Source organism: Oryx dammah, unplaced genomic scaffold (genome assembly GCF_014754425.2).
Source record: "Oryx dammah isolate SB20612 unplaced genomic scaffold, SCBI_Odam_1.1 HiC_scaffold_3, whole genome shotgun sequence".
Lineage (NCBI taxonomy): Eukaryota > Metazoa > Chordata > Mammalia > Artiodactyla > Bovidae > Oryx > Oryx dammah.
The window spans coordinates 69,602,607-69,620,619 of NW_024070187.1; the positions used below are offsets into that span (position 1 = coordinate 69,602,607).

The window sequence follows — 18,013 nt, forward strand, 5'->3', positions numbered from 1 at the left end:
GCTCCTCTGTCCATGGGATTTCTCAGGCAAGAATACTGGAGTGGGTTGCCGTTCCATTTTCCAGGGGATCTTCCCAACCCAGGGACTGAACCCATGTCTCCTGTGTTTCCTGCATTAGCAGGCAGATTATTTTACCACTGAGCCACCTGGGAAGCCACCTTCTCCCAGGGATCTTATCGAACCCACGTGTCTTGCAGATTCTTAACCACTGAGCCACCAGGGAAGCCCATTTGTGGTCATAGTTAAATCCAGTTATGGATGGCTAGACCATCCTTCCAGGGAGAAGCTCCCCAATGTGGAATACCCTGCAACAACTTGGGCAGCCCACCATTTGGCATAGGTGAGTGTAGGGCTTTCACGACAGCCTTGTAGCTAGATGGCTTTGGATAGCCTGCTTGCCAGCCATCTGAGTCACCCACCTGGCTGCAAATCTCAGTGATTATATTTAGGGTAAAAGTAATACTATCGGATTTGGGGCACCTTTCCAGATCTTCATGAGTCAAGAGAGCAGAGTCACTAGGACTTTGCCTTTTTGGAATATGGACATGTTTTCCAACCGCTTAACCATTTTAAAGTGATAGGATCTTCCAAACACTTGAGTGTCCAAACCTTACTTGTGTTAGAGGCTAGAATTTTGAGACTTAATGCTAACACACTTATCAAGTTTTGCTTGAGAGGCTTTGCTTTTTAGTATTTTTCTTTTCTTTTTTCTGGTTGTTGCTGCTGCTGCCAAGTTGCTTCAGTCGTGTCCGACTCTGTGCGACCCCATAGACGGCAGCCCACCAGGCTCCCCCGTCCCTGGGATTCTCCAGGCAGGAACACTGGAGTGGGTTGCCATTGCCTTCTCTGTTTTTTCTGGTTAGGTGGATTTTATTCGACCTACTTCTGTATTAAATTATTGGAGTTCTTCAACATTAAATAAAGCTAGTGCTACCAAGATAAGTGCTAAATAAATCAGAACTTTCTGATTTACCTACTTGCTTTTCAGAGTTTGCTGTAAGACTACCACAGTATACCCAGAATGAGGCCTGGTTTGTGCCTCATTATACACTTATACACATTTGTTTTTAGATTAAAACAATGTTTTCATATTAGAAAATTGTTATATGACAGGTATGATAACTTGAAATTATAAGTAGGCAAAAATAAGAATGAAATAAGTTTAATTCTTCCTTTTAAAGTTGATTTACATTTTATGGATTACCAGTGCTAATATATCTCTTTTAATATATATCTTCAGAGACCACTTAAAAAAACTTTTTTTGTGGGGGATGACAAAAATGAAGTTCTTTTGCATCACCTTGTGTTTTGGTGCTAAACAGTGAACTCATTGTGAGCTGTTTTCCATGCCGTAAGATTTCTTCTACAGTGCTGTGCTTAGTTGCTCAGTCATATCCGACTCTGTGATCCCAGGGCCATAGCCCACCAGGCTCCTCTGTCCATGAGGATTCTCCAGGCAAGGATACTGGAGTGGGTTGCCATGCCCTCCTCCAGGGGATCTTCCCAACCCAGGGATTGAACCCAGGTCTCCCGCATTGCAGGCTGATTCTTTACCATCTGAGCCACCCAGGAAGCCCAGTAATCACTTTGCTATCTCCTTGCATGGCTATTTCGTGATTTCCTTAACCAGTATCTGATACCATTTTGAGACATTGTGGTGTTATGAGGTGAAACTCTGAAATAATGTGATTGAATTTTAAAAGAAATCTATTAAATGATTATTTAAAGTTTATAATTATTTAATCTCAAATGAGCAACCTTACTCTAGTGGCAGGAAGTCAATGAGATTACCATCTGTCATTGTCTTTCATGCTCCTATATCTTGAACATATGTCTAGGAAGATAGGCTGTGCTGACTTGCAGGACAGTTCCAAATTAAGGAACAGTGTTAGTATGGGTAGCTAATCTATGTAAAAATAGTTTCTTGTCTTTCTACATTAATTTTTTTTATAGGTAATTTGAGATACTTGACAGTATGTGAAGTCTGTTTTTATTTTCTTTTCCTGAACTTGAAATGAGTTTTTGTTCTTAAATTGCTTGGGAGTTATGAGTGTTGTTTTTGATGTGACACTTTAATATTTCCTCCTTATGAAGAGGATCTTTGTCGATGCAAGAATTGCTATAGACATTTAAACTGGAAGAATAAAGGAATATCATGGCAACCTACTTTTAAAGCAGAGTTTGAGTCTCATATTTTAAAAAAATTTAGGTGTGTTGGCATGATTTTTCTTTCATGTCTCCTGAGAAAGTTGGTGGTCTGGCTGGGTGTGTAGCTAATTTGGGGGATCTATTCAATCACTGAACTGATGGGAGAACAGGGTAACCTATCTAGATCGTTAGGCCCTTTGTTGATATGATCTGGCCATGATTTCATGTTTATGGTGCGAAAGCAGAAGAGGTTCGTAACTGCCTACTTCAATATTCTGGGCCTTCCCTGGTGGCTCACACAGTAAAGAATCTACCTGCAGTGCAGGAGACCGGGTTCATTCCCTAGGTCTGGAAGGTCTCCTGGAGAAGGGAATGGCCACCCACTCCAGTATTCTTGCCTAGAGAATTCCATGAACCTGGTGGGCTACAGTCCATGGGGGCAGAGTCCAACCCCACTGAGACACTTTCACTTTTTCATTTTCGAACTTCAGCTAGAATTGACCCTGGCCCTGGGATATACTTCTCTAAAAATAGCCTGAGTAGTCGCTTTCATATGAGTGGAACTGCTGCTCTGTGGAAATTTCCTTTCCAATTGAGCCCCATGTGTTTTTACATCAAATTAGTCTCCTTCGGTTACAGATGTATACACGGTCACCTATAATGTATAGTGGAAATTTAAATTAATCCAAGAATAGGTATGTAATTTTTCCATGGGCATTGTGTTAACCCTTCTCTTCCACTTCTAAATTAATGTGGCAAAATGAATCCACTACTTATACAGAGTAGAAAAATAGCACTTTATCACATGTCTGCACTCCTAGGCAGCAATTGGACTGCATTGTAACCTGTGTACACACCCCCCCACCCCAACCCCTGGGTCACTGGTGATGGTGCTCTTGTAAATTGAGCTCAGTGGTTCTGGCTGAGGAAGGCTTTCTCCAAGTAGTTTCATCATTTTTTGTAAAGCTAACTTCCAGGATAGGGAGATCTTTTTGATGGCTGTTCAGAATAAGGATTGACAAACTATAGCCGCCTGGCCAGATTTGACAAGTATCCACTTTCTGAATGGCTCATAATCTAAGAATTTTTTTTATTTCTTTGGGATGGGTGTGAGGTAGGAATGATTTTAAAAAACAAGATTTGTGAGATGTGAAAAAGTCAAATTTCAGTATGTGTGAATAAAATTTTAGTGGAACACAGCCTTGCACATTTGCATACATGTCTGTGGCTACATTTGGGGCAGAATTGAGTGTATGTAAGAGAGTCTCATAACCCCTAAAGTAAAATATTTAGTTTCACCTTTCACATGAAAAGTTTGCATACTTTTTATTTAAGACATCACTTTATTAGGAGAATGATTTTTTTTTAAATGATAGACATTCTGCAAAACATAACTGGGTGCAGAAGACTGTAGTTGAAGTTTTGTTTAGTTGGTTAAATGAAATTCTGTTAAAGTACTCACACACCAGTTTCTAGGTGTCTTTGAGAATGTATAAAACAAAATTAATTTCTTTAATTTTTTTATTAAAATATGGTTGATATACAGTGTTATATTAGTTTCCGGTGTACAGCAAAGTGTTTCAGTTCTGTGTGTATGTGTGTATGTATTCTTTTTCATATTCTTTTCCATTATGATTTATTGCAGGATATTGAATATAATTCCCTATGTTATACAATAGGGTCTTGTAGTTTATATTGTATATATTAGTATCCAAAATGTACTTTCAAAATATCTGTTCTGAAGATTTTTTTTTAAGTATAATACTCCTTTTGTAGGTAAAAGTTAACCCGAGTTTTTAAATACTTTTTTAGTTGATTTAAATTCCTATATTATAATGATATTATGGTAGGAATGTGGATGTGACCCAGATCCAAATCAGGATAGTGACAAATTGCTACAAAGCATCACTGTGTTGCTGATAAATATCATCAGACCTACAGTTGTAAAAACAAATTCATTCTTGTGGTTCCTCTTCATTTAGTGTTTTGATATATGGACACTTGGGCTTCCCAGGTGGTTCAGTGGTAAAGAATCCACCTGCCAATGCAGGAGATGTGGGTTCGATCCCTGGGTCAGAAAGATCCCCTGGAGAGGGACATGGCAACCCACTGCAATATTCTTGCCTGGAAAATCCCATGCACAGAGGAGCCTGGTGGGCTACAGTCCCTGGTATTGCAGAGTTGGATGCACACATGTGTACACACACACACACACACACACATATGGACACTAAAGTCTGAGTTCTTTGCTGATTAGAGCATGTGGGCAGATGTGTGTTTGTAGCAAGAGTTGGTGGAGTCGGTTGCTGCTGCTGCTAAGTCACATCAGTCGTGTATGACTCTGTGCGACCCCATAGACAGCAGCCCAGCAGGCTCCCCCGTCCCTGGGATTCTCCAGGCAAGAATACTGGAGTGGGTTGCCATTTCCTTCTCCAATGCATGAAAGTGAAAAGTGAAAGTGAAGTCGCTCAGTCGTGTCCGAGCCGGTTAGGGTAAGCCAAAAACTATGCTCATCTCTTTCCCACCAATTACTTGTATACATCCTCCCACCCCCAGCCCCCCAGCTCCTATTATCTGTGCTGTGTTCTTTAAAATTCAACTTGTTCTTGCCTTCCTTATGGACCTGATGGTGGTGAAAAGGAATTTTTTTTTAAGATCGTATATCTGTGGGATAAATCAGCAAATGGTTGGGGTTTTTAATTGCATGAGCAGTAAATTCTCAGAAGAGTTACAAGCACTCTGAAATCTGCCTACGAGCTGATCAGTGTTGTCGGAGATGCCAGATGACTCAGGTCCACAGTGCTTTGAAAGGAGACAAGGCTATTTTTTTTTTTTATCTCTACAGGAAATACATAACTTATACACCTCTTAGGCTTATCTAAACCTCCAACTTGGGAGGATTTAGGGAATGTGTCATTTGGTATACTGCTGATTGCAGAATATCTAAGAAAACACAGCTCAGATTTAACCTGGCGAATTGCAGGGAGTTATGTATCTTTAAAAGCAAAATGTATATTTAATGACTTAGACGGTGCGTTGAGGCACTTACAAAATGCAGATGAGCCCAGATTTTCATTTTTAGGAATCAGAATTATACCTAGCTCATTCTTTATGCATTAAACATGTTCCTTGTGCAATGTGCCACGTATAGCCCCAGCTGTACTCGTGTAATTTAGCCCTTTCAGAATGAAGTCTCTTGTCATCAGCATTAGGGACAGGGCTGGAATTAGGATGAGGCAAGAGAGATGCCTAGGGTGCAGAATTTAAGAGGTGCTCACTCTTGGTGTCTACCTGAATCTGCAGGACCTGGAGGATGAGAGCCTTCTTAAATTCCTCACCTTAGGTGTTTTTCTTGCCACATCCTTGTCCTGGCCCTGATGGGGTCCCTTGAAGATTTTCTAAAATAACCCCATTCTGGGTCAGATTCTCAAATTACTTAATCTTGGGGGAGGTGAGGTGGGCCAGGAATGTGCTTTTTAACCTCATCTCTCTGTGCTTCAAATGCACCTTGAAGTTTGAGGGGCCCTCTGATCTTGTTTGGCCAGCCTAAGTGCCAGCAGGACAAAAGCTGCTTGGCTTGCCTCAGGTTATAGTTGGGATAGTAGCTTAAAAATGTGCCTGATTAACCAGCACACAGGAACAAGTAGGCCAGCCGGACCACACTGTTTGCCAGCCCTGGCCATTGTATAGCTGCTACCAGGTGTCACGCTGGAAGGCTTGGATCTTAGGGCACTTGAAACCAAAGCTAAATGTAATTGATTATGTAATTTTCAGCTGTTCCAATTTTTTAAATTAAAAATGTTTTGTAAGTTTATTATTAGCTGTGTTCATTGTAAAAAAAAAATTAGAAAATAAGTCAAAAGAATGAAACAGATATTGATGTATAACTCTACTACCCAGATTCAACAACTATAAATATAATACACCCTTTCAGCCCCCTCTTTTTTTTTTTCCTAGTGAGTAATAGTTAATTTCACTAAAAATCCAGGAACAATGAATGACAAGAGGAAGGTTGTTATGAGGAAATCTGTCTTATGAACTTGATTCCCATTTGAATTCTGTCCAGTTGGATTCTCTCCAGTAATCTTTGCTATCTGTGTGTGGACCTTCTCTCATCGTTAATCTCAGTATGGAAGAAAAAATCCACATGGCCAGGTTTATGTGCGGGTTTCTTTTCTCGTGGCCCACCATTGCAAAAATGGTGTAACAGAAAAGTCACCATAGGCTGATATTCCAGGTCCCTTCCTGTGACACTAACTGAATTCCTTTGGAATTTGAAGGACTTGTTTCTTTGGGAGGACTTAATACTTAACAGCTCTTACTGTGTGTCTGCCACAGGTCAGACTCTGCTAGGAGTCAGAAGCACGGTCCGTAAGACATGGTCCTTGCCCTTGAGAACAGTCGGATGGAGGCAGACCAGGATATTATAGAAGTGTGTCAGGTGCTCTAAAGTGCTTCGGGAGTAGGGAAGCGAGACCAACCAACTTGGCTTTGGAGAGTTGAGGATGGCTAGGAAAAGGAGATGACACTTGAATTCAGTCCAGAGAGACCTGCCGTATGGCGCCTGCCGTCTTCAGCAAATAGCATTCTCCTAAAGTTCCACTATTTTCTGTGTTATGTCCTACTTTTCAGCCTGGTCACACAGTTGCCCATGATAATTAAATGAAACTTGCCAGATGGACGCTTTCGCAAGACGATGGCTTGTCTTCTTGCTCTATTTGTGAAAGCTGGCGTTGGATCCAAACTCTCAAGGATGCCCCTACCTTGAGATTGCTTTTGGAGTGTTGCTCTTTTGTGTGTATTAGCCAAATGGCCTGCCCATCAGCAGGGCCAGGTTGAATGACAGGTGGGTGTGCCATGCATGCAGACACTTTGATCCCTGCCAAGCCATTTTGCCTGCAAGGAGATGAGGTGCTGAGAGGTTGTTCTACAAAGATGTCATTTATCAGCATTACCTTCCTTCGAAGAAATTAGTTTGTGACCTGTTGGCCTTTTCCTCTGACCAAATATATTTATTTTTCCTATCAGTTGCAATGTAATCAATGTCAAATTCCCAGTTCTTCAGGTTAAAACACATACATGTTATCATGCTGTCTTAAGCAGGTTTTCTTCAATATCTAATATCTTTATATATTGAAGAGAATATGTAGAGTGACCGATACAGTTAACTTAATTGGTACCAAACTTGATTAACCTAGGAGGGTGGGTACTCTAAGGAGAAAATATAATAAATGAGTAGTAATAAATTAGTAATTAATACTTAAATTTTTTTGAAAATTTATTTACTGTCTATTCTGGGTCTTAGTCAAGGCATGTGGGATCTAGTTCCCTGACCAAAGATCAAACCCAGGCCCCCTGCACTGGGACATAGGGTCTTAGTCACTGAAGCACCAGGGAAGTCCCATTAATTAATGCTTTTACTGTTTGATTTCTGTGAATCATTCTTGATTCTTTGTCAAGAATCATTTCATTTCATTGTCACAACATCACTATGAAGAATTCCCGTTGTTACTATTGTTATTCCCATTGGATACCCAGAGACTTGGTGGACAGCAGAGATCCACCAAAAGCCAGAGCTTGGGTACAGTTCTGTCTACCACACACATGGCCACCCGTAGCTCTGTGCACAGGCCTGGGGTCAGCACCTGCGATGCTGTACCAGGGATGCAGGATGAGCTCATCACCGTCCCTGCCATCAGATGCTTCCAGTGTAGTTTACTCATTCTCAGAGGGTTCAAATCCTTCAAGTGTATTACCAGTAGAACAGCTGAATGTAAGTTCTTTTCCCGTTCACTAATCTCAAGAATTTGCAGGGTACCTTTGATTGAATATCAGTTGATTATTATAGTTACACAGAAATGTCAAATTAGAGCATTCCTGCTGATACAGTTTACTTTTTCAGTGATTGTACTCAGGTTTAGACATATGTATGAGTAAAACTCTTGGGCTGGTTTCCTCTTCTAATTTTCTATTCCTATCCTATTTTGCATTTGAAATAAAAGTTTGGAGTTAAAAGCCCATATTGTGTTTTACTCTGATGTTTTGGCTTCTCTTTAAAGGGGTGATTTGGCTCCTTGTCTGCACCATCCCTTCCACACCCCCATCAAAAAAAGGAGGGGGGAAATTTCCGAGGGGAGGGTCTTATCTCTTCCCGTAACTCCTCCTAATTTCTTCTAGTTCTTGCAATAACTTGAAATTCCAGTGAGATTGTGATGGCAGGAATACTTTAATAAACAGTGTTGTTAAGTCACATCTGACTCTTTGCAACCTCACGCACACCAGGCTTCCCTGTCCATCACTATCTCCCGGGGTTTGCCCAAGTTCATGTTCATTGAATCGGTGATACCATCCATCCATCTCATTCTCTGCTACCCTTTTCTCCTCCTGCCCTCACTCTTTCCCAGCATCAGGGTATATTCGAATGAGTCAGCTTTTCACATCAGGTGGCCAAGAGTATTGGAGCTTCAGCATTTTCACCTGTTAGACAGTTGGGAACCCTAGAATCCTGATTAGAACGCATCTTTCAGGTTCCCCATCCCTGGGAACAGAAACCTTGCCAGGTGGTCCTGCAACCTCAGTCATCCCTGAGGCAGGGAGAGCTCAGAGACCCCCACATCCACAGGATGAACAGTCCACATGGGGGCTGGGTAGCTCTAACCAGGAAAGCCTTTTTCTTGGTCAAACCTTCACATCCGCCTACCTGTAGCTTCCATTCACTGGTTCATTCTCCCCTTTGAGCAACATGTTCCCTCAGGGTCCCCTTAATCCTTGAGAAAGTTTTTAAAAATTCAGAAATTGTGGAGGGAGCCTTGATGAGGTTTCCCAGCAGTCTGACATATGGCTGCTTCTCTCTTCCTCCAGCAAAACCAGAAATCCTGACGCATGACAGGCTGGTGAATGGCATGCTACAGTGCGTGGCCGCAGGGTTCCCGGAGCCAACCATCGATTGGTACTTTTGTCCAGGAACTGAGCAGAGGTGAGATGATTATTTTGGATACCACTTAACACTCATCAGGAAGACTGCAATTCAGTTGAATTTCAAATATGTTTTCAAAGTATTATTATTTTTTTTAAACTTTGTTTTGATTAATTTTTTTCTATCCACGTGGCTTTTTAGAGAGCATAATTGCTATATTTTTCTTGGTAGACATTAATTTTGTTTGCTGAAACATGATTACTGAACGACATCTTTATTTTGGTGGTTATCTTTTGGATTTATCATGCAATTTCCAGCCTGCAGGTAGATAAAGCAATTTCCCAGGACAGAGTAATTAGATTTCCAATATATACACAGGAGGTAATATGTGTGGGAAATGTGACTGTAGTTATCATGAAAAAAATTACCTCAGAAGTTAATTGCCAAGTTACCAAAAAAGTAACGATCGCACAATTACCATACATATGGCGCTGGGGAGCTACATGTTTTAAAAAGGTTTTCTCCTTGATGAGGTGCCCAGCCCCTGAGCAGAACGCATCTGGAATTGTACTTCCTCTCTTTCACAATCCACACTTAAGCCTTAAATTGTCCTTTCGCATTACCTGGAGATGAAAATGGGGTCAGCTTCACTGTTTTTATCCATCAAATGCTATTTTTCGTTCAGGCTTTAAAGCCCAGTGTAACATCACAATTGAGTAGTCACAATAATAATAGAAATATCATTTTTCACAGAACAGCTCTTTTTTAAAAAAATAGCAAGTTGGAGAGGTTATGTAAGCCTGTTGTTCTCAGCTGGGTTTTAGTTGAGTGTTTTCTTTGGGGGAGAAGTAGGGAGGTTCAAGACCCCTGGAAAGTTTGCCCACCGGGGACACAGCCCCAGTAGTTGTAGACATTCGCTGAGAAAATGTTTATGGAATACCAACTATATGCTGGACATGGGTCTAGTGAACAAAACACACCTGAGTCCCATTAGTGAGTTTATATTCTAGTGAGTAGAGATGGATAGAAGACTGACAGCTACCATATGCAGGTGTTACGAGCCAAGGGAGAAAGTAAAACCAGGTATGGGAACAAAATTGCTAGGCATGTGGAGGGGATAATTTAAAATAGAGTCATCTGAGTCCGGTTCCTGATGATCTTTGCCACCTGGAGTTCATTCAACCCAGCAGGCACTATCTCCATCTCCCTCCATGGCACTTTGAGCCAGAGCATCCTCACTTCCAGGGTGTGGGGGTGGCCCTGTCTTCATCCTTATAGACTTTATTGCTTTCCTCCTCCACCGCCTTCCTTTTCAACCCTGCATACATCTGTTCACAATTACTTTATTTATAAATGGCTGCTGTGTGCAGGGATGGGAGCCAACGGTCTTACTGAATTCATCTCTAATCCTTTCAGTAACCCTCCAAGATGGGTATTACTACCCCAGTTTTACAGCTGTAGGAACTGAGTCTTGGAGACTTAAGTACTACTCACAAGTCAACAGGGTAGGTGTTTGAGTCCGGATTTCAAACCCACATCTCACCTCAAAACCTCTTCCCTTTCTCCTCTTCCAAGTGCTTTTCTTTCTCTCGGTGGCACAGACATGTTCATTTGTCATCACACTTCCACTTGTAAAAGGGAATATCTGATTATGAATCTCTGACTTGGTTTTAAAAGTATGCCATATCCAATGTATTCAGTTGATTTTCTCTGAGAGTAAGTCTGGGCTGCTGTTTCTCCCACCTAGGTGTTCTGTTCCTGTTGGGCCAGTGGATGTACAGATCCAAAACTCATCTGTCTCACCATTTGGAAAACTAGTGGTTTATAGCACCATTGATGACAGCACATTCAAACACAATGGGACGGTGGAATGCAGGGCTTACAACGATGTGGGCAAGAGTTCTGCCTCTTTTAACTTTGCATTTAAAGGTAACAGCAAAGGTATATTTCTTTTTAATCCAATTTAAGGGGATGTTTAGACTCTGCCTGCCATGTCAATCATGACTTTTAAGTCCATTCCATCACTGGCATGTCATGTCCGGTAATATCTACATTACGCATGCGATTGTCATCAAAAGTACTAAGTTTCATTCTGTGCTAGTTTTTTAATAAAATGTGTGCAGTAACCATGCACTTTATGTGTTTTATGTATTTTATGCGTGTGTGCACATATGTATGTATGTGTGAATGCATGCATGTGTATATGTATAAAATTAATCATGTATTTCCAACTGTTTCCATTAGAAAAGGGTAGAGAAATAAAATAGGGGAAGTAGATTTACCTTATACCCAAACAGAAACAGAATTAGGACAATTAAATTTAAATTCAATTAAAAATTATTTACATTGTTACTTAAAATCAGTTATTTTAACGCATCGCCAGATACCTTGTTAGAAAGTTAACATTACCTTTTGTGAAATCATGTTAATGAGCTATTTTCTTTTAACATCTTTAAAATCTGACATGAATGACTAGCTCTCCCAACATAAGTTAAATGATCCTGTAGACAAATTGATGAATTGGTATGAAGTTGGAAGACAAAAGAACTGGGTGCATACATTGTAGGATTCGGTTTTTGTTTTCTTCAGTTGGCAAAGACGAGTGCCAAAAAGTGGTATTTGTTCGGTATTTGAGTGATGAGGAGAAGAGTCTTATATTGTTCTTCATCATGGCTGTTTTTTTTTTTCCAGGCAGGGCAATGAAAAGAACACTTTAAAAAATGTTTTTCTCAGTTGTGAAAGACACTCAATGCTCCATGTAGAAAATTTGGGAAATACAGGAAAGCATAAAGAATAAAGTAATAAAACATCCATTAAAGGAAACATCTTAAAGTTAAAGGCAGGAATTTGAAGTGCAAAGTTCACTCAGATGTCACTTTTTACTGAAAAACTGCCTAATGTTATTCTTGTGCTGTGGAAATCTCAACTTCTTTCCCACAGTTTTCTGGTTGAAAGTTCTTATGTTAAAAGATTCCTAGAGTAAGATAATAGCCAAGGCAGGGAGCTCAGATGCACCTGGTTTGACTCCTGCTGTGATGGGCGGTAGGTAGTGCGGGAGGTGGGTGAGTTGGAGGTAAGAGGTGTTGTGTGAAGATCCGACGCAGCTAATAGGTTGTGATTCCACATCCCTCTTTGATTTTAGAACAAATCCATGCTCACACCCTGTTCACGCCGTTGCTGATTGGTTTTGTGATCGCAGCTGGTTTAATGTGTATCTTCGTGATGATTCTTACATACAAATATTTGCAGGTAACCATTTATTTGTTCTCTCTCTCAAATGCTGTAATGGCAGAACCATTAACCATTAAAAGATGACTCCTCTTTCCCTTTCTCTCTCCACCAGAAACCAATGTATGAAGTACAGTGGAAAGTTGTCGAGGAGATAAATGGAAACAATTATGTTTACATAGACCCAACACAACTTCCTTATGATCACAAATGGGAGTTTCCCAGGAACAGGCTGAGTTTTGGTCAGTATGCTACAGGGGTTTTCCATGACACCTTTCTGTTTTCACATAGCAGTCCCTTTAGGGAATCCCAATAGCTTTCTTTATTTTATTTCACCTGAAACAGTAAGGTTTTTTTCTGCAGTTTCACTGCCTTTGGTAGGTTTAGCATCAAGTACACCTTAGGGAAGTGTATCTTGACACATTTGTCCCTAATTCCTTTATTGGTTTTGAAATGACACAAATGTTTCTTCAGTTCCACCACCACCACTTTACTCCCTTGTCTTCCTTCCTACAGGGAAAACCTTGGGTGCTGGCGCCTTTGGGAAAGTCGTTGAGGCCACCGCTTACGGCTTAATTAAATCGGATGCGGCCATGACTGTTGCCGTCAAGATGCTCAAACGTAAGTTCCTGCAGGCTGTTATGGGTGCTCACCGTCAGTGTCCCAGATTTGCTTTTTGCTAAAGTAAGATGTTTTTAATTTTAGCAAGCGCCCATTTAACAGAACGAGAAGCCCTAATGTCTGAACTCAAAGTCTTGAGTTACCTCGGTAATCATATGAATATTGTGAATCTTCTGGGAGCGTGCACCATTGGAGGTAAGGACATGGCCAACCTACCTCTTGTAATTGGTCAAAGTATCAAAAGGTGGGAGATTTTGATATGATTTTTGACAATGCTTGATTATAAACTCCTTGCAGGATTTTGACCCATATGGTTAACCTTTTGCTGGATTTCCCCCAACCCCACTGAATGTTAAGAATGTATATTTTAATGTATATCAGAATATATGGGGCTTCTCTGGTGGCTCAGACGATAAAGAATCTGCCTGCAATGCAGGAGACCCAGGTTCATGTGTCTTGTTCTTAAGAATTATATTTTGTGTTTATTGTCATGGGGTAGAACACCCAGGACATACCTAGTTACTGTCATGTATATCACACCAACATTGACCTCTTGAATATCTTGAGAATGTCTCATCTCCTCCAGAAAGCTTTTCTTTTATCTTGTGAGCTTTTATATAGGCTGGATGACTCTTTAGCCACTAAAGAGTTAATGTTCATGTGCATGCTATCATTAAAAATAGGCCTCCAAGCCTACGAGCCCTCAAATCTACACCAAATGAGCAAAGACTTCACTTTGATAAAAAAAGAAATTTCCAGTTTTGAAGCATTCATTAGTCCTCCCATCAAGGCTTTCTATGATGTTTCCAGAAAACATTTTGGTCTAAAGGAACAAAGATGTATTAAAATGAGCCATTCCTCAAGATCTGGAGAGATCCATGGTCAAGTTGACAGCTTTCTGTAATTTCTTAAAACAGCCCCCATAAATGTTGCTTCACTGACATCATGAATTGTTCATGAGAGATTTTTGCCCGAGTTAATTAGTTGTCTGTTAAATAACTTCAGAGCTATAGTTTTTTAGGCTTTTACAACAGGGAAAGAAAATAGAAGTTCAACTGATAGGGCCCCGAACAGATGTGATGGCCCTCCTTTTCAGGGTTTCTCCCCACCTTCCAGTCTCAGCTGGTGGTTCCAGTGGTTGGTTTTCCTATTATGCTGCCGTTTGTGCTTATGCTCATCATCATTTCCATAATGACATTACAAAAGGCGTGAAGCCCTCTCTGTAAATAGAAGTGAATCAGAGGACTCACTTAGGAAGCTTGATAACTAATGATGAAAGCTGTAACTCCTGTCTAAAACCAGCAGTCATGCCTGACCCCTAATCAGGCAGAAATTCAGGTTACAAAGGTTGTTTAGTTTTACTCCACACAATCCTGAGTTCTGCTAAGCAATGTTCATAGATAGGATTGTACTCGTACTTGGTAGGCTTAGCATTGATCCTGAATGTGAATGGCTGTTATCGCCCTTGAGTATTTTTATGGAAGACTGGATGGTCTGTATATCTCACCTCCCTCTAACTTTCTCTTAAATGCTCATAGGGCCCACCCTGGTCATTACAGAATATTGTTGCTATGGTGATCTTCTGAATTTTTTGAGAAGAAAACGTGATTCATTTATTTGCTCAAAGCAGGAAGATCATGCTGAAGTGGCACTTTATAAGAACCTTCTTCATTCAAAGGAGTCTTCCTGGTAAGACTGATTTACATAAATAGCTGTTGACAGGCAGTTCATAGGGTCATAAGGGTTTGCAATCAAGGCTGATTCTTTAAAAAAGTGAACTGAGGTACTTTGAGGTGCAAAATCAGAATTATTAAATCATTTAAATGTGATTAACGGTTTAGAAAGTTCAAACTGTTTTTAGAGATTCAAATAGTTTTGAACTTAAATTTTTGTTGATTTTTTAAAATGTATCTTTAGTGTATCTGAACTTTAGTTCTGTTTAGTTGAATGACTTCTGTACCTGTTTCTCTCAGAATGGTTCTTGGCTGTGTGTCATTCTCTTTATACTGTTGAGCCAGGGTCCTGTATAATTTCTGTACCTGTTTCTCTTACCGTGGCTCGTTCTTGTGTGTCATTCTCTTTATACTGTACAGTAGGGTCCTATATGTGTCTTTAGAGTGAGACACGCTGTTTATAGGGAACATGGGAAAGGCTGCCAAGTTGTCACAGTGAATTCCTTTAAAACCTTTAACAGAATGGCAGAGAGCTCCAAACAGCTCTCTGCACCAAGGTTTCTCACCATCTACCTCTGAATTATTTCTGTATTCCTTGCCCTTTTTTTCCTTAACTTAGGTTATCAAGAGGCACAACTACTGTAGCACATTTTAAAAAATTTCTGCACCTTATTTTCATCTCTTTTATCCTTGATACCATTCTGAATTTGAATATGTCAAGAGTTTCAAGTTGCTTTAAGAAGAATTGGTATAGTTTACAATCAGAATAGAATTCTCTGCCATCTTTTGCCTTTTCTTTCCAAGTGTTTAAGATCCACCATTTAAGATTTTCTAGATTTATGCAACCCTACAGAATCATAGTCATCATGTCTAATCCCTTATACATTTTATCTCTGCAGTTGTGTGATGGGTTTCCTCTTTGCTTTTTATTTACCATATCCCCTATATTTTGAGAAGGCAAGACTTTGTCTCCTGAACTTAACCCCAGGCCCTGAAGGAGACCTCGGTAAATATGGTTAATGGGCGATTACCTCATAAAGTGTTTTTCTGTACCTCTGGCTGAAGTTTTAAACCCTAGATGAAGCTTTTTACTTTTTTTTCAATCCTGTAAACTTTGAGTGGTGTCAAGTAGCAGTAAAATACAATATAAACCAAACCACCTTTGGTTGTTTCTCTAGCACATATGCTCTTTATATGAATAAATGAACCACTTTGCCTGATTTCTAAAACCTTGGCCCCACATATATTTTTTGATTTTCTGAAATAATGGCCTAAATAGTTCAATCCTATGTAGTGTTTTTTGTGCTTTGGGATCCCATATGGGATTGGAACCACCAGCACTCTCTGAAGGAGATTGTTGTCATGGTGTTTCTATGCTAATCAGAAGCAGGAAGTACTAGAAATCTTGAAGACTCTCCAGCCAAATGTTACAGATTCAAGAGGTCCAGATGGTTCAGAAAATCATCCAAATTATTGGTGTTTATCTGAACCAAACTTGGTTTTTTTAAACTGTCTTCCATCAGTCGCTATATGTTAACGATCCCTGTCTTCCCCCACTAATAACACATCTCAGGAGCGCTGGTTCTTTGTCTCTTTCTTGTCTCTTTCATTTTATCTCTCTTGAGGCTAATTTAGAGAGTTAGAAGTGATGTTGGATAATGGTTTTGGTTCTCTGTTTCTCATTAAATCCCTGGTGTCGAGAGATAGGACATTTCTAACCAGAGTGCCCTCTACAGTTGAATACAAAAAAAGGGCCATCTAATTCCTAGGGATTGGACCCAAATGTTGAATATTAAAAACTCATATCTTACTGAGCAAGATTTTCTTCATTCAAACTTGGCAGTACTTTCTTTAAATAAATCAGCCTCTTAAAAAACGGAGTGGAGAGAGAGCCTGCCTTTCACGTGCTCCCCCATCTCCCATTTTATTTACTCGTGATTTGATGGATGTTTCATTTCTCGCAGCAATGATAGTACTAATGAGTACATGGACATGAAACCTGGAGTTTCTTATGTTGTACCAACCAAGGCAGACAAGAGGAGATCTGCAAGAATAGGTGGGTACCTACCAAACAATAAGAACAACCTCATTGACTCAGAGTTTCTCATACCACCGTGGAATCTAACATCATTCCTGGTAATAACCGGTTCTTCTTTACAATAGGCTCAGGGTAAGCGGGTATTTGGAGTCAGAGCCTGTGTTATTGTATCTGAGCATCTTGTTGCATATATACTAACATGAATATCAAAGTACATCAGATACATATAAAAAATATGAGACTTTTGTGTTCATCCACCATTCTTCTTCCTTAAAGATTTTGTAACTTAGCCCAAGTTTGGGAATATTAGCTTTGTGATTCCGCACCTTCCTGTCCTTAACACTGGGGAGAGGATTTGCCTGCAAGTTCACATCAGTTCCCTGATTACCAGCCCTTGGTGCTGTTGTCACTGTCTTGTACTCCCCTGTCTTAAAGATTTTAATTGCTAAGAAAATCCTTCTTCTCCTAACAGGTTCATACATAGAAAGAGACGTGACTCCGGCTATCATGGAAGATGATGAGCTGGCCCTGGACCTGGAGGACTTGCTGAGCTTTTCTTACCAGGTGGCAAAGGGCATGGCGTTCCTTGCCTCAAAGAATGTAAGTGGGGGTGATTCTCAGAAGGGTCCTGTCCCTGCCCCCACCGCCCCCAAAGGGGTATTTAGAGCCATACTTAGAATGCAGAGTGTCGCTTGAAGTGTGGTAACCAAAAGCAGAAGAAATATAGTTTCTTCATGTTCCAACTGCTGTCTCTTTGAAATTCCTGTTCTCATAAGTTTTAAAGTGCAAGCCTGTCTAAATGAGCTTTCTATGAATATATTTTTTATATGCAATGAATTCATTTAGAATTTGGCTTTTAGGATGTAGGAGCTGCTCTTAGAAAATAAAGAGATCGTTATTTTATCAGCCAAAGGAAAGGGTATCTCTTGTAGTTGCAGTGCTTGATGAAGCATATACTTGAGTCTTTTTGAAGTTAGACTTCAAATATTGCATGTATGGTTTACCAAGTGCTGGGGAAGTAAGGAATCGAGAGAGTAATAAACATTTGATCAGAAGGTTGAGGGTAGGAAGAGAATGAAGGAACCAAAACAAGAAACACGAAGGGTGAGAGGAATTTCTTAGGAAACCAGGCTAACAGAATAGGATGAGGTTACAGATCCTACCCTTAAGTGTCATTGGTGACATTTCCAAACAATTACCAAACTAAAAGAGGATATAGGATGGCTGAAATAAAGAGCCTCTTCCCTTTGTCCTTTGGAGGGGTCAAATTCAAGTTGTAGACATTTTAGAAACTCTTTTTAAAAGGACATATTCAAAGAGAAACATGTAAAATTAAACAGTCCTAAGGGGGGGGGCATTTATTCAAGTTGGTTTTGAAAGCAATTATAG

At 40.2% G+C, this 18,013-nt stretch overlaps 1 protein-coding gene across 2 annotated transcripts in view; it reads left to right on the forward strand.

The window, feature by feature from the left end:
* KIT (KIT proto-oncogene, receptor tyrosine kinase) overlaps nt 1-18,013 on the forward strand; it is an 82,212-nt gene that overhangs the window by 56,881 nt on the left and 7,318 nt on the right. The window contains exons 8-16 of one of the 2 annotated variants that reach the window (XM_040238228.1): nt 9,010-9,124; nt 10,812-11,005; nt 12,207-12,313; nt 12,408-12,534; nt 12,809-12,913; nt 12,998-13,108; nt 14,452-14,602; nt 16,551-16,642; nt 17,097-17,224. In XM_040238228.1, coding sequence (XP_040094162.1) covers nt 9,010-9,124; nt 10,812-11,005; nt 12,207-12,313; nt 12,408-12,534; nt 12,809-12,913; nt 12,998-13,108; nt 14,452-14,602; nt 16,551-16,642; nt 17,097-17,224 — 1,130 coding nt within the window. The remainder of the gene's footprint in view (nt 1-9,009; nt 9,125-10,811; nt 11,006-12,206; nt 12,314-12,407; nt 12,535-12,808; nt 12,914-12,997; nt 13,109-14,451; nt 14,603-16,550; nt 16,643-17,096; nt 17,225-18,013) is intronic. The other variant, XM_040238229.1, reaches the window with a different exon arrangement.